The sequence below is a fragment of the Phyllostomus discolor genome, chromosome 3, assembly GCF_004126475.2.
Source record: "Phyllostomus discolor isolate MPI-MPIP mPhyDis1 chromosome 3, mPhyDis1.pri.v3, whole genome shotgun sequence".
Taxonomy (NCBI): Eukaryota; Metazoa; Chordata; class Mammalia; order Chiroptera; family Phyllostomidae; genus Phyllostomus; species Phyllostomus discolor.
The window spans coordinates 47,842,822-47,869,207 of NC_040905.2; the positions used below are offsets into that span (position 1 = coordinate 47,842,822).

Sequence of the window (26,386 nt, forward strand, 5' to 3'; positions counted from 1 at the left end):
TTTTATCTAAACAATAAAACGGTATCCTGGTTTTTTTAAAAAAGATGTTATTTATTTTTAGAGAGAGGGGAAGGGAGGGAGAAAGAGGGGGAGTGGAACATCAATGTGTGGTTGCCTCTCGTGTGCCCCCTATTGGGGACCCTGCCCGCAACCCAGGCATGTGCCCTGACTAGGAATCAAACCAGCACCACTTTGGTTTGCGGGCCCATGCTTAACCCACTGAGCTACACCAACCAGGGCGGTATCCTATTTTTAACTCCAACTATACTTATAAAACAAAATATTTGAACTTCAAATAGAATCTAACAAACTTTAATTCTCTGTCAAAAATGTCTATGATTTAAAAATGAAAGTTTAATTAAAATATTTTGTAAAAAAGTATAAAAAACAATTTTATTAGATGAATTCATTTATTTGACACATTAAATTAGGCAAAGAAAAATATATGCAACTACATAAAAAGAATCACATTCTCATACTACTTGAACAAACAGCAGTGGTCAAAAACAATGAATTGTGGAATGAATCCCAGGTTTAATTGCAAAAAACACCCTGTACAGAAAAACTTTAGGCTTCTAACTTCACTGAATCCAGTACTAAACGTGCTTCCTTATATTCCTCAGCTTCTTCCAACTCCTTTTCACTCTCCTAAAATGAAATATAGTAAAAGTAAGTTTATCCTTCTCAAACTTTAGTACTTTATTATTTACTCAAGTATTACAAACCATCAATGTAAATAGCTCAAAAATTAAAAGAGGATTCCAAGCCTCATCTAAATATAGTGTAATTCCACAGGTTCTTTTCCCTGTAGTTTTTTTTTTTTACAGGTAAGAGAAGAAATAGGTTTGGTGTGGTGGCATTGCATATTCTCATATCATAAGTGAAAAATATGGTCATCTAAAGCTATTAACATTAAGTAATTGAATAAGAAGTTAAGAAAAATTTTAAAAAATGTATTCCTATTTTGTCAACACATCATAATACAGAAGGGATTATTATTAATCGTGGACTAAAAGCAAAAAACGATGACTTCTTAATGTGTTACATATATGAAAATTTAGACCAAAATAATTCCAAAGCTACTCACAATGACAAAGACGACTCGGGGGTGATGCCAGAGTTAAGTATAATCTTTGAATTAGAAAAGTGAACTTCTTGCCTATTAATAAACATTATATATCCTCCCATAAGGAAACAAAATACTAACATTTTTCTTTTTTTGATATTTAAAGACTGAAATTTTCCTTCATAGTTTATATAAAAAACTTTAATATATTATAGTGGCAACAGATAAATGAAATATTATCATCTAAGTTATTATGCATAGCAAATTTTGCTTGGTATTTAATAAATAAACAAGGCTATGGTCAGTAATTCAGGTCAGGTCAACGGAAGATGGAGATATACAAGCAGTTGCAGAGCAGAGGGAATAAAATGTGTGTATTTATGTAATATAAAACTTAAAGCAAAAGGAGTAAGAATTTGCTTAATTCAGACTATAGGTAAGAATTTCTTAAACCTCTGCATTATACTTGTCTTTGTTCTCTATCAGTAAATATAAGCTCTTTGAGGGTAGAGATATTGCTGAATACATTCTCAAACACATCATCCAAAGACAATATTATTTTTTTCAAGCAATTTCTATTAATTTCTTTGCTACTAGATTCATGAGAGAAAAAAAATCATTCAAATTGTCAGGAAATACAGATGATGCTTCTGTCTCAAGTAGTATTTTAATAGAGTAATTATTTCTTGCTTCCATCTACTCTTTATTTCAAAATCATAGCTTTGTTTTTGGCTGTTAAGGAAAGCAATCTCGCCTTTAAAAGGTTCCTATTGATAAATACAGGGTTCTACATCAAAATTACAGTAAAATGTGAATATTTCCCCCTTTCTCTCTTTACAGATTTAGTCTTAATGCTCTTTTTGTGGGAAAACAAATCTCATTCTCCTTAAAATATATATGATCACATTGAAAAAGCCTCACATTATTCTTGTTATATAAGGAACAACTATGAATCAGGAGACATCTGTGTAGCTAGCAATTAATATTAGCTCAAGAAATAGAAATATAAAATGAAATTAGTAAATGTTAGAATTCATCAAATTACCATCCATATATATTCCAATTGGTTGTATATAGTATTATGCTTTTTATTTCTTTTAGGACAGAAATAAGATGATTTAATTATTCTTAGAATTCTTTATAAAATGACTGCCACTGTATCACAAAACATTTATAAAGCAAGTATAATAACAGTGTATCTAGCTCCAATTTAAGGTAAGAGGACTATCTAGATCACAGGGTTTTTCTCTCAAATTAATTTAGGTTTAAATCTGAAAGAATTCCAGATCCTTTTTATTATGGTCCAAATTCACTTGACACACTTAAGATTTTCTAAAATTTCAAACAATCTACTCACCTTCAATGTGTGATAAAAAGATCTTCATGTATGAAAATCAAATAATTCAAGATACTGGGGAACAATATTAGTACCATGAATACCTACCATGTTAACTCAAATATATTAAGTTTAAATAAACAGAAAAAAACATACTGGACATAGTACTTTTACTGAAGGCATAATTTAAACCAAAATTTAAACTGCATTAATTATTCTGAATATATTGGTACCACTGGGTAAGTAAAGAAAATATGTCACCAACTAGTTTTCACTGTAAAATATTTAAAAATGTTGATCTTTTATATCAGATTGAAAAAAATTTAAACATAAGACAGAGAAGTCTTTACTTACTAATATCTGCAGAAGATCGGCGTATGCCGCTTCCAACCTGCGCTGGCAATCTGGGATCATCATCCGGGACTCTTGCAGGATCTCTGCCTATAACAAGAATCTCTGTGAGACAGGCAGAAATGACAGAACTTATGTATTTAGCTTACACCTCTATAAATATCTAAAGTGATTCTGAGGAATCAGAAAACAATACAGATATGTTAAACAGTTCAATATTTTAATTTAATTTTTTATTGACTGCTCTGAAAGAGAAAAGGAGAGATCTATTTTTGTTGTTTCACTCATTCATACATTCACTGGCTGATTCCTACATGTGCCCTAATTGGGGGTTGAACCTGTAATCCCAGCACATCCAAACAACACTCCAACCAACTGACCCACCCAGCCAGGACTCAATATTTAATTTAAATTATGTTTATTAAAAGTCAGAATGACTATCATACTGTAAAATATACAAAGCACAAGTTTTAGATCTAAACCTTTTTGGTAATCACCTTCTTGTGCTAAGTGAAAATTAACTGGAAAAGCTTTCCATAGAGCATTTATTTTAAAAGGCTATTTAAAATAAACTATTTCTCCTGCTGTCACAAAGCACCTTTATCCAAAATGGGATCAGCTGGTTATATAAATATCTCCTGCATCTTTTGAGTAATAAAGAAAAACAGTGTTCAGATAATATCACATGGAGATAATTACTGCATGAAAAAAGTTATTGAGTTATTGATCACATCGTGTGCACACTGCAGGAGGTTCTCACTGAAAGACAGAGGTAAAGAAAAATGAAAAGCAAAGACCAGCAGGTTCATATTTTTGATGCTTATCATGCATAAAAAGTTATTACTTATCCTTGTGCTTCATTTTAGGAGACAGATTATTCTCCCCATGTAGTTTGAGCCAAATTACTAACCTAGCATCCCTCTGAATCTGAACTTCTGCCTCTTCCTACAGAAGACACCACAGAATTAAACACAGGAATATTTATTCCAACGTATGTTTCTGGACTTAAAAATATTCAAAGCTCGACTATAACATATAAAATCATCGAAGAAAAAAAATCAAATCGATGACTCGGAGACCCAATCAATAAGAGGGTAAATAAGTTAGTTTCAGATGTTGGATCTCAAAAAAGTCTTTTTCCTAAGGTAAGTAGGAAGCCTTATTTCCTTAAAACTATTTTCAGAAAGAGACACAGAGATCAATTAAGCATTTGTTTCCAAACACTCATGTGTGATCAAATACCTTTGGTTAAATGAGTACAAAAACCTGAACTTCTACTAAGATTGATTATCTAGCTCATATAAAATAAAAAGAAAGCATAACTTAATTGTAATTATAATGTATTTTAACAGAAACTTTAGTAAGTCCCAGCCCCAACAGTTTTGTCATAGCTCACACTGTAAACAAAATCAGAATTCTAATATACAACGATGCTCTCTCTGTCCATATTTTCTCAGGTGAAAAGCTACTACTGAATTTGTAATTCTTTTACTGATAAGACACAGGTTGAAAGTTTCAAATGTTGAACCATGACTTGACTTCACAGCCAAGCATACTATGCCTAGATATTTAATCACCACCCTTACATTATTTTTGTGTATCTGGTTAGTCTGAATCCATGTGAAAAATCAGTGGCAGGCACATTTCATTGGGTAAGAAATTCATATTTCTTCCCCTATAAATTTCCCCTATAGAAACTAAACAAGATAAAAGAAAGGTCAAACACATGATAAGCCAAATGTATACTTGTAAACTTTTTTAAAAAGCTTTAGTAAGTTGTCACTGAAATAAACTTTAAACAATGCTATCCAAAATAACTTCTGTTCATTATCATTTTATTCATTATTATAGAGCCAGAATCATCACTTATAGTTTATCAAAATGGGACTCTGACTTAATGTGGGGCCACAGATTAGTGTCTCCTGTACCCAGCCCCAATTCGTTCAATAAGCTTACTATATAGCTGCAGGACACCAGGTACAGGAGATACAAAAATGAAAAGAGAAGGTACCCATCTTCCAATCCAGTATAGAAGCATAAACATAAAAACAAACATTTGACACTGCTTCTATAAGGCCATGCCAGAGGGAGCTGAAGGCTTCCAGTACAGTGATGACTATGATTTGGAATCCAAAACGACATCTCTTACAAGGCCATAAAGCATATATTTTACTTTGTAACAATGAATTACAACTGTCAGAAATAGTTTTAAAAGACAGTATATAAGCTGTGATTATACAGTAAAGACACCCCTCAAAATACTTTCACTACACTGAGTATTACCTTTCAAAGTGTTCCTTTGGGAGGAAGTCACTCAAATGAATGGCGTGTCTGTTTAAAATATCTGAGTAAACTGTCCGTTTATTCTAATGCTCACTATGACAAGACTGAGGTTAGGCCAGAATCTTGATACAGATTGGGAGGTACAAGGAAGCTTAGGGGAACACAACAGGATGAAGTCTTACTAATTTCTCATTGTTTTAAAAAAATCACACTTTTTTGAGGATGTTATTTAGGTAAAATGGAAGTTAGAGGAAGCTTAGTAAGGCTCAGGTTATAACAATGAATAAACAACTGAATTAGAATCTGATCAATTTCCTTTAAAATCAAACATATATAAATTGGAGGGAAGACACTCTAATTGGCAGATCGTCATCCCCCACCAGCCCCAAGAAGAAGGGTTCTGTGAAATAATCTGGCCAATATTAAGTTCTTCTATTGCTTGACTGGCATAAGGATTCCAGCTTCTTTAATGATCCAGATCATTCTCACCTAGGGCTGGCTCTAACTATAATCTACAGATACTCTAACACTGGATGCTGGCTGCTCCTGAAACCAATGGTAACTGCCAAACTGAGCTCCAGAGAAGTTCAGAGATAATGGAACAATGATTATGTTTTTTTTTTATATTATGGTAAAATGGCAATGTGTTAATAAACATGTCAATAAATCCATTTGACAACAAAAGAATGAAAATGGCACCTATATGAGGTGATGGATTTGTTGAGTAGCTTGACTGCAGTGAATAGTTCACAATGTACACATATGTCAAATAAAATCAGGTTGCACATCTTAAATCTATATAATTTTAAACATTCACCCATACCTCAGTAAAACTGAGTGGGAAAAGATATAAAGATACTCTTGACAGAAAAACAGATGGAGAATCACAGAGTCAGAAAGGACACAGTGGTCATCTAGTCTAGTCTCAATTTACATATAAGAAAGTCAAGCCTCAGAGTGATTAGCTAGTTGACAGGGCCTGAGTTACAGCCGACAACATTGATTTCAACTCTTAGCATGTGAATTAGTGGTAGTGGTAGCCAGTCTCCACTATGGCCCCCAATGATCCTCATCTCCCGGAATTCTCGCCCTTGGGCAGCCACTTCCCATACCGAATTTGGGTTAGCCCTGTGTGACCAATGGAATGCAGTGGGGTGGGATTCTGAGACTGAAGATCTGAGATTAGGTCTTAAAAAGCCTTATAGTTTCCACATGGCTTCTTGGAATGCTTACTTTTGGGAGCCCTTCTCTCAAACTAGAAGAAATTCATTTGACTTGTGTTTGAGGTTATTGCTGATTAGTTAAAGATGTAAGAAGAATCCCATGGGTCAAAAATAATCTGGTTTCTTTAACAATAGCAATAATTATTTTAAATATAAATGGTCTAGATTCACCAGCTAAAAGACAGACATTCACAGATTGGATCCAACTTTTTGGAGTCTACAAGAAACTCACTTCAAACAGAACAAAATAGATAGAATATAAAAGGATGAAAAAAGACATGTCATGCATTAAACATTAAAAAAAGGAGTGGCTCTATTAATGTTGGATAAGTGGATGGACTTCAGAGCAAAAAAACTTAGGAAGAAAGAGCATTATTACACAATGATCAAATGATCAACCACCAAGAAGACATAGTGATCCTAAATGTGTATGCATTGAACAAGATATTTTCAAAATACAGAAAACAAAAATTGATAAAATAAGGGTCAAATCCACATATATATTTGGGGATTTCAATATCCCATAGAAGTACTAGACAAAAAGAAACCAGCAAAGAGATAAAAGAACTGAACAACACCATCAACCAATAAGATCTAATTGACATTTATAGAAGATTCTACCTAAGAAAGTTAAATAGAAATACTTTTCAAGCACCCATGAAATATTCACAGCAATACAGTGCATACTGGGACAAACAACAACAACAAAAAAAACAAAACAAAAATAAAAGGAGGACAAACAGAAAAATCTTTAAACTCTTAGAAGTTAAACAACATATTTCTAAGTAACCCATGGGTCCACAAGAAAGTCTCAATGGAAACAGAAATATATAGATAAGTGAAAATAAAAATATAACACATCAAGTTTTGCAGGATTCAGCTAAAGCAATGCTGAGAAATTTACAGCACTAAATGCTTACATTAGAAAAGAAGATCTCAAATTAAAAATCTAAGTTCTTAGTTCAGGAACTTAGAAAAGGAAGAACAAAATAATCCCAAAGCAAGTAGAAGGAAGAAAACAATAGAAATAAGATCTTAAACCAATTAAATTAAAAACAGAAAGACAACAGAAAAAGCAATGAAACAAAGCTGACATTTTGAAAAAAATTGATAAACCTTTGTGAGAACAACAAAGATAAAGTAAGAAGGCACAAACCACCAGTATCAGTAGTAAAAAAGAGCACTACGGATCTTGCAACCATTAAAAGGAGAAAAAAATACTACAAACAATTTTATAATATTCTTCATGATGCTCCTGATTTTAAGAACTTAGAAGAAATGGAAATCACTAAAACTCAGCTGATAACCTGAATAATTCTATGATCATTAAATAAATTAAATTTGTAACTTAAAAGTGCTTGAAAAAGCAAATCACTAAAACTCAACTGATAACCTAAATAGTTTTATAATCAAACACCTTGAATTTGTAATTAAAAAGTTCCTGAAAAAGAACTCTCCAAGCTCAGACTGTTCCACTGGACAATTTTATCAAATATGTAAAGAAGAAATTAGTACCAATTTTACACAGATCCTTCAAGAAAAAAGGAGGGAACATTTCCCAACTCATTTTACAAAACTAGTATTAACTTGATGCCCATACCAGACAAAGGCAGTGTTAAAATGAAAACTACAGATCATTATGTCCCATAAACTTAAGATGCAAAAATGCTCAAAAAAAAAAATCCGCAAATTGAATCCAGCAACATACAGAAAGAATTAAACACCACTGATCAAGTGATCAAGAAGATATTCAAAAGACAAGACCTTTCTTCTGCTCCTAGACAGTGAAGACTCCATATGCTGAGCCTTGTAGCAAATATAGTCTTGGGGACTTATATCACTGCCAGGAAGGGAGGATGTATGGATGGTGACCATTTGGCAAAAACCTACCAAGGTTGGGTCTTGGTGCAATCACTGACCAGTTTTGTTGTCTGATACTTTCCTTAAGCATAAAGGCAATGTGTTACCAGAAAGGCTATGGAGCCTGGGTTTTGTCTATAGGTACGTGAGGAACTCTTAAAAAAGATTCCAAAAATTTTTTAAGAAATTATGTAGGCCTGGTTCGATATCTGAAAATCAGTGTATGTAATCTACAATATTACTGGCCAAAGAAGAAAATCCATATGGATCTTATCAAATGACATGGAAAAAGCATTTGATAAAATTCAACACCCATTCATGACAAAAAAATTAACAAACTAGGGATAGAGGGAAACTTCCTCAACTTAAAAAAGACTACCTACAAAAAACCCACCACTAACATTATACTTCATTATAAAAGACTAACTGCCACCTACTTGATATTGGAACAAAGTAACGACATCAGCTCTCACTCACCACTCTTATTCAACACTGTACTGTAATATCTAGCCAGAGCAAATAAGGCAAGGGGAAAAAAAGACACACAGATTGAAAAGAAATAAAGTTGTCCCTAACAGCAAATGACATGATTATCTATGTGGCCATGATGGTCTATACATCGTCTACGTTTTGTCAGAAGGAATCTATTTAAAAAATCCTAGAATAAGTGAGGAGTTCAGTAAGGTTGCAGGATATAAGACCAACACACAAAAAACTGGTAGTACTTCTTTACCTAACAAGTACTGTTTATGTGGAAATGGAAACTAAGAACAGCACACTTACAATAGCTTCAAAGAAAATGAACTACTCAGGTATAAATCTAACAAAACCTAGCCCTGGCTGGAGTAGCTCAGTGGACTGAGCTCAGGCTGCGAACCAAAGTGTTGCAGGCCACGGCCCCCAGCAACTGCACATTGATGTTTCTCTCCCTTTCTCTCTCTTTCTCTCTCTCTCTCTCTCCCTTTCTCTCTCCCTTTCTCTCTTTCTCTCTCTCTCTCTCTCCCTTTCTCTCTCTCTCTCTCTCTCCCTTTCTCTCTCTCTCTCCCCCCTCCCTTCCCTCTCTAAAAATAAGTAAATAAAATCTTAAAAAAAAAGGTTACATACTGTCTGATTCCATTCCATGTTATATAACATTCTTGAAAAAGTGTTAATTATTTAGGATTTAGGGGAGGGAAGAACAGGGGTAATAAAGTAATAAAGAGGCAGCATAAGGTAGTCTTGTGATGGAACTGTTCTCCATCTTAACTGCGGTGGTAGTTACACATGCTGTACATGTGATAGAGCTACACACATGTGTACTGAACAGTACTGTACATGTGTACAGAACTACACACATGCACACACACACAAATTACAACTAGTGAAATGTAAATAAGCTCTATGGTGTACCAATGTCAGTTTTATGGTTTGGATATTGTAATACAATTATGCAAAATGCTAACATTATGGGAGGAATAGTGAAGGGTGTATGAGACATCCCTAAACACTTTTTGTAGCTTCCCATGAATTTATAACAAAAAACAAAAAAGTAAATATACAAATGAAATACTATTCATATACCTGCGTACACACACCAAGAGACAATATTTTCTTGCACCACTGAATGGACTTTACATAGTATTTTTACTATTGAAAAATATCTGGTATTTCTTACAGAATCAGCCTTGTAAGAGACCCTAGGGCAAATCTTCTTTGTAGACTAAAGCCTATTATTTTCCATTTATTTAATTTAAAAAGTTTCCCCTTCATTTTTAGGAAACATAAATCAAACTAACTATTAACTCATGTTTCAAGTAAATCAGAAAAAAATGTGTGTGCATCTTTCTCAAAAAGATAAATTTCACAAAATTTCAACTGTATGTAATAATTGCAAAATTTTTTAGAAATCTTGGTGGGAAAATGGTTACCAGTTTATCTCTTCCAAAAAGTTACCTATCTATCTATCTATCTATCTATCATCTATCTATCTATCTATCTATCTAGAGAAGGAGAGGGTAGGAGAAACAGAGGAAGACAAACATCAATGTGTGGTTGCCTATCACGTGCCCCCTACTGGGGACCTGGCCTGCAACCCAGGCCTGTGCCCTGACTGGGAATCAAACAGATGACCCTTTGGTTTCCAGCCCGAGTTCAATCCACTGAGCTATACCCAGTTTGTCTCTTTAATACTGCTTCTGGAAAACACCAAATGAATCAAACCTTAGAGATGTTTGACTGTCATTACTGCCAATCATTTCTGTTCCTGGGTAAGTTAAAAAAAAAAAAAAGACCAGAATATCTTCCCTGGTTGAAGGCAAAATCGTCTATATCCATCCCTAAATGCGGGATGAGGAGAGTGAAGAAGTATATTGTAAGTAGAGAGCTAAAATCAATTTGGGCAGACTCCCAATTAAGATGGTGCCATAGGCAGACATGGCTTGCCTCTTCGCACAACTACATCAAAATTACAACTAAAATATAGAATAACCATCACTCAGAACCGTCGAATGAAGTCTGACAACTACAGAATTAAAGAAACCACACCCATCCAAACTGGTAGGAGGGGCACAATGCAGAAGAGGTTGGTCCCACACCCACAGGTGGTGGATAAAAATTCAGGAGGGATATCTTGGGAGTGAAGAGTCCCAGACCCACAGGAGGCTCCCCAGCCCAGGGTTCCAGTGCCAAGAAGATAAGTCCCCACAACTTCTAGTGGCAAAAACCAGTGGGACTGAGTCAGTGGAAGAAACTTTTGGAGCCCCAAGCAGTTCCTCTTAAAGAACCCACACAGAGACTCGTCTACTGAGGCTCACTCCCTATGAGCTCCCGCACTGGAGTAGCAGATTGAAAAGCACCAGTGGCATACTGGGAGAAACTGAAGTGTCTGGCATCAAGGTGAGCAGAGGCCACTGCCCCTTTGCTAAACCCTCCCCCCACAGAGCTGGTAAGTTGGTGCTATGTCTGAAACTCCATCAACCTAACACTGACTCACCTTGGATATCCCCAGAGACTCTGCCCCACCCAACTTATGGGCCCGCCCAAGCTGCTTTTCCATAGAAAGGGTGGTCTTAATTTAGGCTTCACAACTTCCTAAATCCTTTCAAAAAAGCAACAGCTGGCTTCAGTGAGCCCCAGGCCAGGGACTAGCTGCAGCCAGAGTAGATTCACAGTTTGAGTTGGCCTGGGAATCTCTAAGCCGTCTCTTGGAGAAGTAGCAGATTTCTCAGATTGCTTTATAGCTCAGGAAGGGTGGCTCCAGGCAAAACACAAGAGGGGGCTGAACTTGACCTGTACCACTGCACCACCTGGGGAAACCCCAGGGCCAGCGCACCCACTGAACAGCTACAGACTACACTGGAGAACTACCATCCTACCCTTCCATTGCTGATTCTCCACAGAGGGCCGAGGCTGGTGGTCAGTGGTCACAGCCAGTCCTTGCAGCTGACTGGCCTGAGTAAATCCCTCCTATTGATCTGCCAACAACAACCAAGGCTCAACTACAAGAGGAGGGCATACTCAGACCACATGAAGAGCACACCTTGAATACCTACCTTGGGTGACAGCAATAAAATATAATAATAAAAAAAACCCAAAAAACAAAATAAAATAAAAATCAATTTGGGCAATATTTGGATGTTGTGTAATACTGCTTAGCCAGAAAAGAAAAAGATAGCAGAATAACTCTGACTACTGGTATTTTGGCCTCTTAGGGTCCTGAAATGTCTTACTTTTTTGTGAAAAGAACCAAAATTAGAAACAGAGGCACAGATACATGGGACAGCTGTCAGAGGGAAGGGAGTAATTGGGTGGAGGAAGGTAAAGGGATTAGCCAAAGAATAATATGCATATCCCATAGACACAGACAACAGCAAAGTGATAGCTAGAGGGAAGTGGGGACAATGGTTATGGGCAGGGGAGGTAGACAAGTGGGGGGGCAGGTATGGGGACATCTGTAATAGTACAACCAATAAAAATAAAGTAGAAATAAATACATAAATAAATAAAAAATAAAAGAACCAAAGTTAGGCCTAGTCCAGGAAAAGCCAATTTTAGAAATCATTTTCAGGTAAGAAGTTTGGTACAAACTGACAGATAGCATCATAAGCGTGTGTTATAAAACAGAAACAGGGCTAGTTCAGAAGATCCAGGAAAACCAGAGCAAAATGAATCCAAGTAAGAGAAGAGTCAAGATAGTGAGGAATGGCTGAGGATAGCATTTAACTCAGAAGAAGAGGAAATACAGGGAGAGGGGTAGAGAACCCACAAAATGCAGCATTTGGCTTCTTTGATATTTTCTATGAGGGACTCAACAAATGTCAAGAGATCACTACAGCTGTGAAGTCCTAGGCAACCAAGAATAGGGCTTCTGGCAATGTAACTCCCACTTCATATAATAAAAAACATGAATGGCCAGCCACAGTGTATCTAAAGCTGGGGAAAGAAAAATGAAAAAAGCATGTGGGTTGGGCTAAAGATAGGTTTCATGAGATTCTAAAACAAAATTGCAATTAATACTGTGTACACTGCAGACTGACAATAGCAAACAGAAAAATGTATTTTTCTGTAAATAGATATGAGATGGCATTTTTGAATATGACTATTAGGTTAATTAAGAATCTAAGAAATTGTGTTATAAAACATGACCACCACGGCAAAAGAATTTTAACTTGACTGAGTGTAAAAAGAACTTTTAAACAAAAAAAATTTCCCTTTTATATCTGAGTATGTAATCAATATAATGAGTAAGTATACAATATCTTAAAATAACAATCGGAATTCAATAGAGTTAATCCTTACTATCAAGTAGTCATTCTTTTGAAAGATGATCAATGTATAAATATAAATGAAGTCCTGGCTGGTGTAGCTCAGTGGGTTGAGCACGGGCTGCAAACCAAAGGGTTGCTGGTTCGATTCCTAGTCAGGGCACATGCCTGGGTTGTGGGCCAGGTCCCCAAGTAGGGGTTGTGTGAGAGGCAACCACGCATTGATGTTTCTCTCCCTCTCTTTCTCCTTCCCTACTCTGTCTCTAAAAATAAATAATAAAATCTTTAAAATATATATATGAAATATGTATGTAAAGATAAATGTTAAAATAAATGAAATAATCTGTGATATTATTTGTAGAATTTTATTCAGAAAGGGAACACATTTATTCCCTACTCCATGTAAAAGTCCTATTCTAACTATATGACTAATTAAAAATAGATTATTGATGATGAAAAGAACAGAGCTAAGAAAGAACTAAATGAAGTCACTAACTACACAACTGGAAAAATCAGCCTGATGGAGTCCAAGAAAGACCTGGATGAAATAAAGTTACATACACTATTGTTATGTTTCTCATTAGATGTGAGAAAACAATAGAGGCATTCAAGTGAGGGAGGTACAAAAGTGTTGTGAACATGTGTGAAAGTATATATTTTAAAAGCATTTAATCATAATTTTAAAAATCAAAAAGTTACAATCCATATGTAAATCTTAGGAAGATTTGTAAGATCTGAAGAGCAGTTACTTTATAAAGTCAACATATTCAGGGACATATATCTATACATACTATCAAATCTTCCCCAATTTATTAATATCTGACACATGTCTTGTTATACCACACACAAAGGAAGACAGGCTCTCCTAGAAGCTCAAGAAAATATGAAGATTCTCTTCCTAGTTAGCTAGGGGAAAATGTTTCAGGTGCCAATGTATTCCTTTTGCATCAAATGAAGCTATTACCTATAGAAAAATCTACTTTAAGTGATAAATTTTGCAAAATTAAGTCTGGATTAAGTATACACTATTACCATTTGTAACATAATTTACATGGTGAAAACCACTGAGAATTCATAAAGCTAATTTTAAAAAATAAGTCTTGAGATTAATCTATATAAGCTTGTTCATACTCTCCTTTTCCCTAGAGTCATCTAGATTTTATTGTAAATGCACTGGGCATTGGACTTTAAAGGAGAAGCGGTCCAATGTATATTTTGAAGAGATCAACCTAGGTGTTGTGGTAGGAAAGGAATAGAAGGTGTCAAGAGACAAAAGATATGCCAACTAGGCTTTTGCAATAGTATACAGGCAAGAGATGATAGTGGACTGGACTAGAATAGTGGCAGTAGAGAAAGAAATAGAGGGAATAAGAAATAGGACTTGGTGTTATTATATGTGGTTATTAGAAAGAGAGAGAAGTATCAAGAAAGGACCCACTAAATTTTTGGCTCAGGTATCTGGATGGGTGGAAGTAATCATATACTGAGAGGAGGAAAATAAGAGAAGCAATAGCTTTTTATTTGTGGGGAGTGGGTTGAGTTGAGGGAAGACCAGAATTTTTACTTTGGACACCCATGAGGATATGTGAAGCAGGTGACTAGCTAAGTATGTATCTGAAGTGATCACAGAGATATAAATGTGGAAGATACTGGCACTGAAATGAATGCAAAATAAGCATGAATCTGAGTAGTTTTGTTTTGTTAGTGGTTTTAATTCTATGACTAAAAGAGTACCTGAAACTGTATTTGTCAATAAATATCTGCTGAATGAATGAATGAAGGGGCATTAAAATGGTACTTAAAAGGAGAGTAAGAGATTACCCAGAAAGGGATTTCAGAACTTTTTTCAAAAAGATTTTATTTATTGATTTTTAGAAGGAAAGGGAGGGAGAGAGAGAGGGAGAGAAACACTGACAAGTGGTTGCCTCCCATGTGCCCCCAACTGGGGACCCAGCCCACAACCTAGGCATGTGCCCTGACTGTGAATGGAACCAGTGGCTCTCTGGTTCACAGGCTGGCACTCAATCCACTGAGCCACACTAGCCATGGCAGGGATTTTAGAACTTCTAAAGATTTAAAAAAACATGTGTGTATGTGTGCATGTAGGGGGTGTAGGTAGGTAGGTGTAGAGGAGGAGGGAGAGAGGGGAAAGGGAGAGTTTCAGTAAAGAGAACTGAGGAATAATAGCATGTTATAGAAGGAAAACTAGGATGCTATTCTATCAAAGATGCCAACATAAAAGAGTGTTTCAAAAATAGAGTGGTTACTTCTGTCAAATGCTATTTCAGTTATATAAGATGAGGGGAAGGAAGTGATAACAATGTCACTAGTGGTTGTAACAAGGCTAGGGCACATAATCCACTCTAACATGAAGGAAGGTGGTATGGGTACAGATGTCGGGAAGAGGATAGATTTTGTGGTGGGAATATGAGGAAGTACCACTGATAGCCTCTCTTCTCTCAAGGAATTATGAAACAAGTGTCAGACGAGAATGAATATTCAGTAAATGCTATGATGGGGATAAATAAGATATTATGGGAGCACAGAGGAGAGGTGCCTAACTTAACATTGACACAGAGTGTAGGGGAGGTTTAAAGGATGAATAGGAATTAATAAGGAGAGGGTAGATAGAAGGAGTAGGAAGAGCACCACAGACCTGTGCAAATATCTCAAAGGCAAAAGAGAAAGGGCATGTTCAGGAAACTGAAAGGCAGAACCTAAAGAGGTCCAGGTAGGGACAAGCAAGAGATGAAGTTGGAGAGATAAACAGGTATCAAAATCAAGAAAAGCCTTGTATGCAATGCTAACTAAGAAAACTAAACTTTGTATTAAGATAATCAGAAGTAGCTACTGAAAAGTATAGAATATATTTTATTTTGGTGGTCTTCACATCAGTTTAGGGTGTAATGTAAAATTAAGTCATTTTTTACATTTAATATCTAAAAGTGGAGAGGCAGCATAGCTTAATGGTTAAGAGTACAAATTCCAGAGCCAGAATGCCTGTGTTCAAAATGCTACTTAGTAGTTGTGTGACCTTGGGCAAGTTATTTAACCTGTGTTTCAGTTTCCTCATTTTTAAATGGAGGTTTTTAACAGTAAAGGAATAATTGAACCTTCTCAGAGAGCTGTTAATACATTAGTTAATATGGTATTCTGTACATGTTAGCTATTTTCATTTAAGATATAATTTTACCTGCTTTTTAATGGCATAATTTTCACCATCTTCGGCTTTCATTTTTTCAATCTTTTCTTCTTGTTGTTTTGCTTCTTTTTCATACATCATTTTTTCTTTAGCCAATCTATAAAAAAATGAAAAATGTTTTAGAGAATTAACCCTCTCTAGTAAATAGACTGCAAGAAATAAAGAAACTATGTAAATACAAAACATACCTAAAATAAAAAAGTATATGTACTAGATGGGGAGTAGGGTAGAAGAGAAGAAAAATATTTTAGTCACTGATATATGATCATCTTGCCCTTAAGTCCTACACCTGCCTAAAGCAAGTGCAATCTATCAAAACACGCAATTCTTAAATTTTTAATTAAAAACATATCCCATTATAATTGTATTACAACGTAAAAAACATTTAAAATTATTATGTACTAACATTTTTATTTTTCTGTAATCCTCACCCAAGGGTATATTTATTGATTTGAAAGAGAAAAAGAGTGAGAGTGAGAGAGCGAGAGAAAGAGAAACAGAGATCAGTTGTCTCCCATATGCACTGGAGACTGAACCTGCAATCTGGAAAAATGCTGTGACCGGGAAAGAAACCTGAAACTTTCTGGTGTGCAGGATGATGCTCCAACCAACTGAGCCACCCAGTCAGGATTGTCCTGCCTTGTTTTTTTTAATATATGTTTTCCAAACTTTTACACATGTACTTGAAACAATCTAATGTAAAAGCTCTGCCTACTGGAACAAAAAAAAATCAGTATACTGCATGCCAAATCCAAAACAAAGAAAGATTAGATTATTTTCAACAACATAGTTTGACAAGTATTTACTGTATATGTAATTTTATGCACAACCTTCCTGTGTAAGGAGCTGGGAGAGTTTAGACATGGTTCTTTCATGGGCAAGTGGTAGAAACAAACAAGTATTTATTTACTAATGCAGAAAAAGGTATTGATATCGATCAGGAAGATTTCCAACAATAAAGAATAAAACAATACAAAGTGCTACTAATTATTCCTCGGATAACCAAAATTCAATTAACCATAATAGTTCTATCCCTCCTAATTCTGATTAAATAAATTGTAATATAAAAGAAAAGTTCAAGAAAACACTAACATTCCCATATTGACATTATCTAGACAGCAGGAAAAATGCTCTCATAGTCCATATACATTTAAGAGCAGCTTTCTCTGTCTGGCCTTGCTTATGTCTCTAGACCTGTGTTGCTAGGATGGAAAATAAAAATCATATTAGAGCATGACTTTTGGCTGATCATCTGCAATGAAAATTTTATCAAAAGGTGATTTATTTTTCATATTCTAATAAGTTAATATAAGTTTGCAAATCTAAAAAGAACTCTTTTATCATACTACCTGGAAGAGTTTTAAGTCAGATTATAAATCTGGATTTAAATCACCACATAAACTACACACTAAATATTAAACTATTAAAATATTCTAGTTCGGAATTTTGAGGTGTTCAAGGCAAGGACCATCCTGTGCCTCATAATCTTGTGTTACTGACATAGATAGGCTACAACAAAATGTTAACAGCATTTACTGTAGAATATTACGTGGCATTCCAACACTCATCCTGAAATACCTCAAAGCAAAAAACCAAACCACAAGACAGGCATAAATTTTATGTTGCCATGAATATACAAAGGATATTCAAACAAATAACAACGAGCACCTGGGAAACTAGTATTGAGAGAAAAGCCCTAAAACTAAGGATTGATTTGGGGTAGGGAAGGTTAAGTGGTTGGTTAATAGGGAGGCTTTCATTTTATGCCTTTCAATAAAGTTTGAGGGTTTTTTCCCCCATGTATAAGTATTACTTTTATCAGAAAAGTTAGATGCTAATGATTATCTGAGTGGCACGATTTTGAATGATTTTAAAATCTGCTAGTTATTCTGTCATCTGTCATATTTTTAAAATTCTATGGAGGAATGCAAAATTCAATTAGATACCTGAATACATATAATTCTCTAAACACTGCCCTCCTCTGCACGTTTTGCAAACATTTTAAGTTAAAAAAACAAGTATAAATAAAAAGTCATAATTTATTGTATTTTAAAGGCATATTAACTAGAAATGTTTTCCATTAGTTTTGGAAACCCATATACCTCACAGAGAAACACAGCAACTTAATGTCTGGCCAAGATGGAAGCATAGGTAGACACACTGTGCCTCTGTGCATAACCAAAATAAGGATACAAAAATCTAGAAACAAACAAACAAACAAAACAACCAGTACTGACAGAAAATTGAACTGTATGGAAGTCCAACAACCAAAGAGTTAAAGTAGACACATTCATCCAGACCAGTAGGAGGGGCAGAGCCCAGCGGCCAGGTGGAAACCGGTCATGGCAAAAAAAGCTGTGGCTGGCAGACTCCGGGGGCATGTGTGCGGACAGCGGGCAGACCCAGCAAGGTGACAATTACAGAGTGGGGAGCAGTGTGCAAGGCGGCTGGAGGACCAGGTGGTACCACATTCACGCAAAGATAAGCCATGCGTAACTAGGGAGCGAGACAAGACCGCGCAACCCAGGGCTCCAGTGCAGGGAAACAGAGCCTCAAAACACCGATTGAAACATCTGTAGGGATTGAGGTGCCAGGAGAGACTCCCAGCCTCATTGGAGAGTTCGTTGGAGAGACCCAGGGTCCCAGAGTTCATTGAAGAGACCCAGGGTCCCAGAACATACACAAGCCACCCACAGGGAAATCAGCACAAGAAGGGCCCAGTATGCTTGGGGGAAGAGGCAGAAGGGAATGAAATTTGGCAGAGAGCAGAAGAAGCGCCATTGTTCCCTTTGGGACTCCTCCCCCATATAGCGTCAAATACAACGTGCATTGCCCCGCCCCAGTGAATACCTAAGTCTCCGCCCCTTGCATATAACAGGCACCGTCCCCAATACGTATAACAGGCATGTCAAGACAAAAAAAAAAAAAAAAAAAAATGGCCCAAACAGAAGAACAGATCAAAGCTCCAGAAAAAATACAACTAAGCAACGAAGAGATAGTCAACCTATCAGATGCACAGTTCAAAGCACTGGTGATCAGGATGCTCACAGAATTGGTTGAATTTGGTCACAAATTAGATGAAAAAATGAAGGCTACGCTAAATAAAATAAAGGAAAATATACAGGGAACCAACAGTGATGGGAAGGAAACTGGGACTGAAATCAATGGAGTGGACCAGAAGGAAGAAAGAAACAACCAAACAGAAGAGAATGAAGAAACAAGAATTCAAAAAGTGAGGAGAAGCTTAGGAACATCCAGGACATCTTTAAACGTTCCAACATCTGAATTATAACGTTACCAGAGGAGAAGAGGAAGAGCAACAAGTGGAAAAGTTATTTGAACAAATAATAAAGGAGAAGTTGCCCAATCTGGCAAAGGAAATAGATTTCCAGGAAATCCAGGAAGCTCAGAGAGTCCCAAAGAAGTTGGACCCAAGGAGGAACACACCAAGGCACACCATAATTGCATTAGCCAAGGTAAAAATGAAGGAGAGAACCCTAGAAACACCAAGAGATAAGAAGACAGTAACCTACAAAGGAGCTCCCGACAGACTGTCAGCTGATTTCTCAAAAGAGACCTTGCAGGCAAGAAGAGACTGGAAAGAAGTATTCCAAGTCATGAAAGGCAAGGACCTAACACCCAAGATTACTCTATCTAACAAAGCTTTCATTTAGAAGGGAAGGGCAGATAAAGTGCTTCTCAGATAAGGTCAAGTTGAAGGAGTTCACCATCACCAAGCCCTTATTGTATGAAATGTTAAAGGGATTTATCTAAGAAAAAGATAAAAAAATATGCATAGTAAAATGACAGCAAACTCACAATTATTAACCACACCAAGAAAACAAAAACAAGCTAAGCAAACAACTAGAACAGGAACAGAGCCACAGAAGTAGAGATAACATAGAGGGTTATCAGTGGGGCAGTGGGAGGGGGAGAGAGGGGGAAAAGGTCCAGAGAATAAGTATCATAGACGGTAGGTAGAAAATAGACAGGGGGAGGGCAAGAATAGTATGGGAAATGTAGAAGTTAAAGAACTTATAAGTATGACACATGGACATGAACTAAAGGGGGGGAATGTGGGTGGGAGAGGGTGTGCAGAGTGGAGGGGAGTGAAGGGGGGAAAATGGGACAACTGTAATAGCATAATCAATAAAATATATTTAAAAAGGTAAAGAAACACAGCAACTTCAAAATCTCAAAACTTTTAGTAGTTAGGCAAATACATAAGAGAAAAAATACATAAGAGCAATAGAAAAAGATAAACATCAGAAGGAGAAATATTAAAAAATTACAATGATCAGGGTAATGATAATCAAATGATACCTTAAAACTACTCAACTGTAAGTATATGACAGAATGTGATTTAAAATATATAGTTCAGTATTTACTAAAATATATAGTTCAGTGGTGACCACGGAACACTAGTGGTCAAATAAGCTTAAATCTTACTGCTGGTCAAATCTTAAAGATCTAAGAAGTCTTTTTCTTTTTCTTTTTAAGATTTTATGGGTTTTTTTTAGAGAGAGGAGAATGGCGGGAGAATGAATGGGACAGAAACATCCACCTGTGAGAGAAACACTGATTGATTGGCTCTTACAAGCCCAACCAGGGACCTGGCCCATAACCCAGGCATGTGCCCTAAGAATCGAACTGGCGACCTTTTGGTTCACAGGCCGGCGCTCAACCCACTGAGCCACAGCAGCCAGGGCTGAGAAGTTTTTAGAGTAAGGAAGTTAGTTTAACTTTGTTCAGTTATAAGCTTACTTGGAGCAAAACTGTTTTTTCTCTTTCAGAATTTTTCAGAACAGCTGCCCCTCGATACACGTTTGAAGGTTCCATGGGCATCCAACCTGCGGCCTGTGGGCCACAGGCAGCCCAGGCTGGCTGTGAATGTGGCCCAACATAAAATCATAAATTTACTTAAAACATCATGAGATTTTTTTTTGTGCATGATTAAGTGTCACAAGGTATTTAATGTATGGCCCTCTGCACTACACTCCATGGCACTACACTGTATTTAATGTTGTCTTACTCTTCTTCCAGTGTAGTACAGAGATGCCAAAAGGTTGGACACCCCTTTACACAAATTTGCATATATCACATTTAAATATACTATTCATAAAATTCTAAATAAAATAAATCATAATAAATTGATACTTAGAAAGCCACTTTATTATGATTATTTTTCAGGCAAAAACGTAGAGAAAATAGCATAATACATTCCATGTACTCATCACCTAGCTTTAACACTTATTAATAATTTGGCATTCTTGTTTCATGTATCTCCTGTTACGTATATATTTTTTATTAGTATTTTCAGACATTTTATCTTTGGTTTGATTTTTGAGGTTAAAAGCCTGTGATTTCCAAACATACACCATATACAAAATTAATTCAAAATGGATCAAAGATGTAAAAACCTGAAGTTATAAAACTCTTGGAAGAAAGCACAGAAGCACAATTAATTTTAGTGTCCTTGGATTTGGCAATGACTTTTTTACATATGACACCAAAGCACAAGAAACAGAAGAAAACATAGGTAAGTTAGACCTCACCAAATTAAAAACTTTTGTGCTTATAAAATGACTATAAGGAGAGTGAAAAGATAATTACAAAATAGAGAAGAATATTTGCAAATCATGTATAGGATGAGGAAGTTGTATCCAGAATATATAAAGAACACTTATAACTCAACAATAAAAGAGCAAATAACCCAATTAAACAATGGGCAAAGGATATGCATAGACATTTCTCCAAAGAAGATATACAAAGGCCCAATAAACACATTAGAAACTACTCAACATCATTAGTCACAAGGGAAATGCAAATCAAAACCACAGTGAGATACCATTTCACACCTAATAATTAAAAAGTCAGATAATAAAAAGTGTTGACAAGGATGTGGAAAAACTGAAACCATCCAACACTACTGGTGGAAATGTAATTGGTGCGCCTGTTTTAGAGGCTTGGCCATTCCTCAAATCAAAAAGTTAAATATAACTATCATATATCTCAGTAATAACATTACTAAGTATATACCCAAGAGAAACAAAACCTATGTCCACATAAAAAGTTGTACAAGAATGTTCACAGCAGCATTGTACAAAATGAGGAAACTAAAAAGTCAATCATCTGATGAAGGCGAAAACAAAATATGGTATATCCATACAATGAAATAATTGGCAATAAAAGAAATGAAGCACTGATTCATTCTACAACATACATTAACTTTGAAAACATTATGCTGTGTGAAATTAGCCAAACATAAAATGCCACATAAAGTAAATTAGAGGTTGCCTACAACTGGGAAAGATGAGGGAAATGGGAAGGTAATATATAAAGTAGGTTGATTATCTTTTGGGGGTGATAAAATGTTCTAAAAATGATAGTGGTGATAGGTGCACAACTCTGTGAATATACTAACAAACAAAATAATTGCAGACTTCATTATTTTTTAAAGATTTTATTTATTTTTAGAGAGGAGAAGGGAGGGAGAAAAGAGAGGGAGAAAAACATCAATGTGTGTTTGCCTCTCAAGCACCCCCTACTGGGGACCTGGCCCACAACCCAGGCATGTACTCTGACTAGGAATTGAACCAGCAACCCTTCGGTTTGCAGGCCAGCACTCAATCCACTGAGCCACACCACCCAGGGTGAACTGCAGACTTTAAATGGGTAAGTTGTATGGCATGTGAATTATATCTTAATAAAGCTGTTAACGAAAAGAAAAAAATAAAAAAGCTTATGACCACAAAGTCAGATACTGGGGAAAGCTGTGAGAACTAGATACATCCAAACTTGGGCTTTGTTTGACTTATAATTTAATACTGCTTTAACAATAATTTTCAGTACTAAGGTAAAAATGTCCTCTTGGATTTAAAATTTCAAAATAAAATTAGTAATGCATATTGCTACAGATATTTCCTTAAGTTCCCTTTAAACAGTAAAAGAAACTTGCTAGGACAGAGTGGCAAGTTGCCAGACTACTTAAATGAAACCTCAAAATGGTCTTATTTGATTTACAATGTTGAAATAATTGAAAATAGAACAGATTTGTTACCAACACCTTAAACAACTGGGAAGCCAGAGAACCCACACAAGTCTGGATCTCTGGCTTCTCCTGGATATTTTCATCAGGGAACATTGGGGCTGTACTCTCACTACAGAATGGAGCGACGTAGTGGCTAATGACTGTTTTAATGAGTCATGTGGTATTTGCCCCAGTTCCCATGACTCCCTGTTTCCCCAAAACTCAGGTCTTATGCTTGACCTCTGTTTTTTATTATCTTTACAGAACAGTGATTCTTATTCAGAATATTAGGGAAAATCAGAAACCACTGTGATTAGCAATGAGAGTTTCCATATTCATAAACCTATTAGGTTACCAAACTTCCCTAGGAAATGAAAGCAACTGGGATTGGACAGATTACCAGAAAGAAGCACATTCCATATAAACTGTAATTCAGAGACTTAGAACAAGGGTTGACAAACTATCTTCAATAAGCAAAATTTGGTCTGCCATCTGTTTTTGTGTGGTCTAAAAGTTATGAATGATTCTACACTTTTAAATGATAAATTTTTTAAAATTATATTTCATGATGTGTAAAAATCATATGGAATTCAAATTTCAGTGTCCAGAAATAAAGTATTATTGGAATACTGCCACATATTCATTTATGTATCGTCTATGGCTGTTTTCATGCAACGACAGCAGAGATGAGTAGTTGTGACAGAACTGTGTGGCCACAAAGCCTAAATTACATACTATCTGGTTCTTTACAAAAGTGTTGCGGAACCCTTACTTGAAAGACTTCTACTTAACTCTATCCAACCCCTACTTCACTATCTTAGCACTTATCACATTACACCGAAAAGCATTTACTTGATAAACCTTAAAGTTCCTTAAAGATTAGGTTGTACTCATACTGTATTTTTTAAATTTTTAAAAATGTATTTTATTGATTATTCTGTTACAGTTGTCCCATTTCCCCCCTTTCACTCCCCTCTGCCCTGCATACCCCTCCCACCCACATTTCCCTTTAGTTCATATCCATGGGCTGTACATGTAAGTTCTTTGTCTTCCACATTTCCTATACTATTCTTACCCTCCCCCTGTCTATTTTCTACCTATCATCTATGCTACTTATTCTCTGCACCTTTTCCCCCGCTCCCCCCCTCCCACTCCCCCACTGATAACCCTCTATGTGATCTCCATTTCTGAGGTTCTGTTCCTGTTCTAGTTGTTTGCTTAGTTTGTTTTTGTTTTAGGTGTGGTTCTTAATGATTGTGAGTTTGCTGTCCTCTTACTGTTCATATTAACTTCTTCTTCTTAGATAAATCCCTTTAACATTTCATACAATAAGGGCTTGGTGATGGTGAACTCCTTCAACTTGACCTTATCTGAGAAGCACTTTATCTGCCCTTCCATTCTAAATGAAAGCTTTGCTGGATAAAGTAATCTTGGATGTAGGTCCCTGCCTTTTATGACTTGGAATACTTCTTTCCAGCCCCTTCTTGCCTGTAAGGTCTCTTTTGAGAAATCAGCTGACAGTCTTATGGGAACTCCTTTGTAGGTAACTGTCTCCTTTCCTCTTGATTCTTTTAGCATTCTCTCTTTATATTTAATCTTTGGTAACTTAATGATGATGTGCCTTGGTGTGTTCCTCTTTGGGTCCAACTTCTTTGGGACTTTCTGGGCTTCCTGGAAGTCTATTTCCTTTGCCAAATTAGGCAAGTTCTTCTTTATTATTTGTTCAAATAAGTTTTCAATTTCTTGCTGTTGTTCTCCTCCTGGCAGCCCTATAATTTGGGTATTGGAGTGTTTAAAGTTGTCTCAGAAGTTTGTAAGACTCTCATTTTTTTGAATTCTTGTTTCTTCATTCTGTTCTGGTTGGATGTTTATTTTTTCCTTTTGTTCCAAATTGTTGCTTTGACTCCTGGTTTCCTTCCTGTCACTGTTGGTTCCCTGAATATTTTGCTTTATTTCTCTTTGGGTATCCTACATTTGTTTTCTCACTTTTCGACCGAGCTCAATCAGGTCTTTGAGCATTTTGATTACCAGGGCTTTATATTCTCCATCAGATAGGTTGGCAATCTCCCCCTTGCTTAGTTGTCTTTCTGAGGTTTTGCTCTGTTCTTTCATTTGGTCCATATTTCTTTGTCTTGGCGCAGCTGATAGGTTATAGGGGGGAGGGGCCAGAGAGGGAACAGTGCTGCTTGCCTCCTCCTCTCTAGCGTACTTTCCAATGGACTCTCCTGTGAAACTGGGAGTTTCTCCCACCCCAACAACCACTGGCCATAGTCCACAGTCAACTCCAAGTCTCAAGTTTCACCTTCAGTCAGCCCTGCCTGCCTCATCTGCTGCCTTACTGGTTTGGATGTTCTGGCTGATTTTTTCTTTAATTCCTTGGTTGTCAGAGTTCCACACAGTCTGATTTTCTGGCACTTTTGGTTGTTTATTGATTTTAGGTTGGTTGTTATCCTCCTTTCGGTTGTGCAAAGAAGTGAAGGGTTTCTACCTACGCCTCCCCATCCTGGCTGGAACTCAGTCTAAAGAATCTTAGTGTGGAGTCTCACAGGAACATCTTTAAGAAGAGGAATACAATCGATTCCAAGGAACAGTTACAGTGAGTAAGAAGACAGAAGTCATTCATGTGTTTTTTCTCTTAATAATAAAAAAATGAAAGACAATTAGAAACTCCAGGGAAAGTACCCTCTCACACACAGACAGAGTTATGGTTGTTATATGAAGCAACTGATGAAAATGAAAATTCATTTAATCTGGACTTATAAGAATAATCTTCTCTGGACAGCATAGGATTTATTAAGAAAGAAATGTAATCCTATACTACATACCATATTTTAAATGATGAAACTATAATCTATTTTATTCATTTTCAACTTTTAGAATAGACCTATGAGCAAAATATATCTTTCCTCACTTGTTTGAAATATTCATTTGTTTTTAAATTTGTTTAAAGCTAAGAATGTCTACCAATTTTTTTCTAATAAAGAATTTGAGATGACTGGCTGACCAATGAAACCTCAGTATTTCATAAAAATTATACCACCACCCGTATAATCAATTTCTTGTCTTAAACCCCTCTGTTTGAAACCCCTAGTATGATTTCTTTTCTCCTGACTGACACGGTTCTCTTCTACTGACATAACTGATAAATTCTCCTGTCTCTGAAGAAATAAACAATTATATCTGAGATTTTTATTGTATGAGAGATGAAGAAAGTAAATTGAAGACACAAACAGACTTTTGTGTACTTTGTTGCATTCAATATTGAATACTTACAATCCTATTTAAGTATCATT

At 36.0% G+C, this 26,386-nt stretch overlaps 1 protein-coding gene across 1 annotated transcript in view; it reads right to left on the bottom strand.

Moving 5' to 3' along the window:
* Nucleotides 1-391: 391 nt before the first annotated feature.
* The window catches only part of TBCA (tubulin folding cofactor A), a 75,684-nt gene continuing 49,689 nt past the window's right edge, over nucleotides 392-26,386 (bottom strand). Inside the window, exons 2-4 of the mRNA XM_028529878.2 lie at nucleotides 16,055-16,160; nucleotides 2,757-2,843; nucleotides 392-648 (exon numbers count right to left, since the gene is read on the bottom strand). Coding sequence (XP_028385679.1) covers nucleotides 568-648; nucleotides 2,757-2,843; nucleotides 16,055-16,160 — 274 coding nt within the window. The 3' untranslated portion in view covers nucleotides 392-567. The remainder of the gene's footprint in view (nucleotides 649-2,756; nucleotides 2,844-16,054; nucleotides 16,161-26,386) is intronic.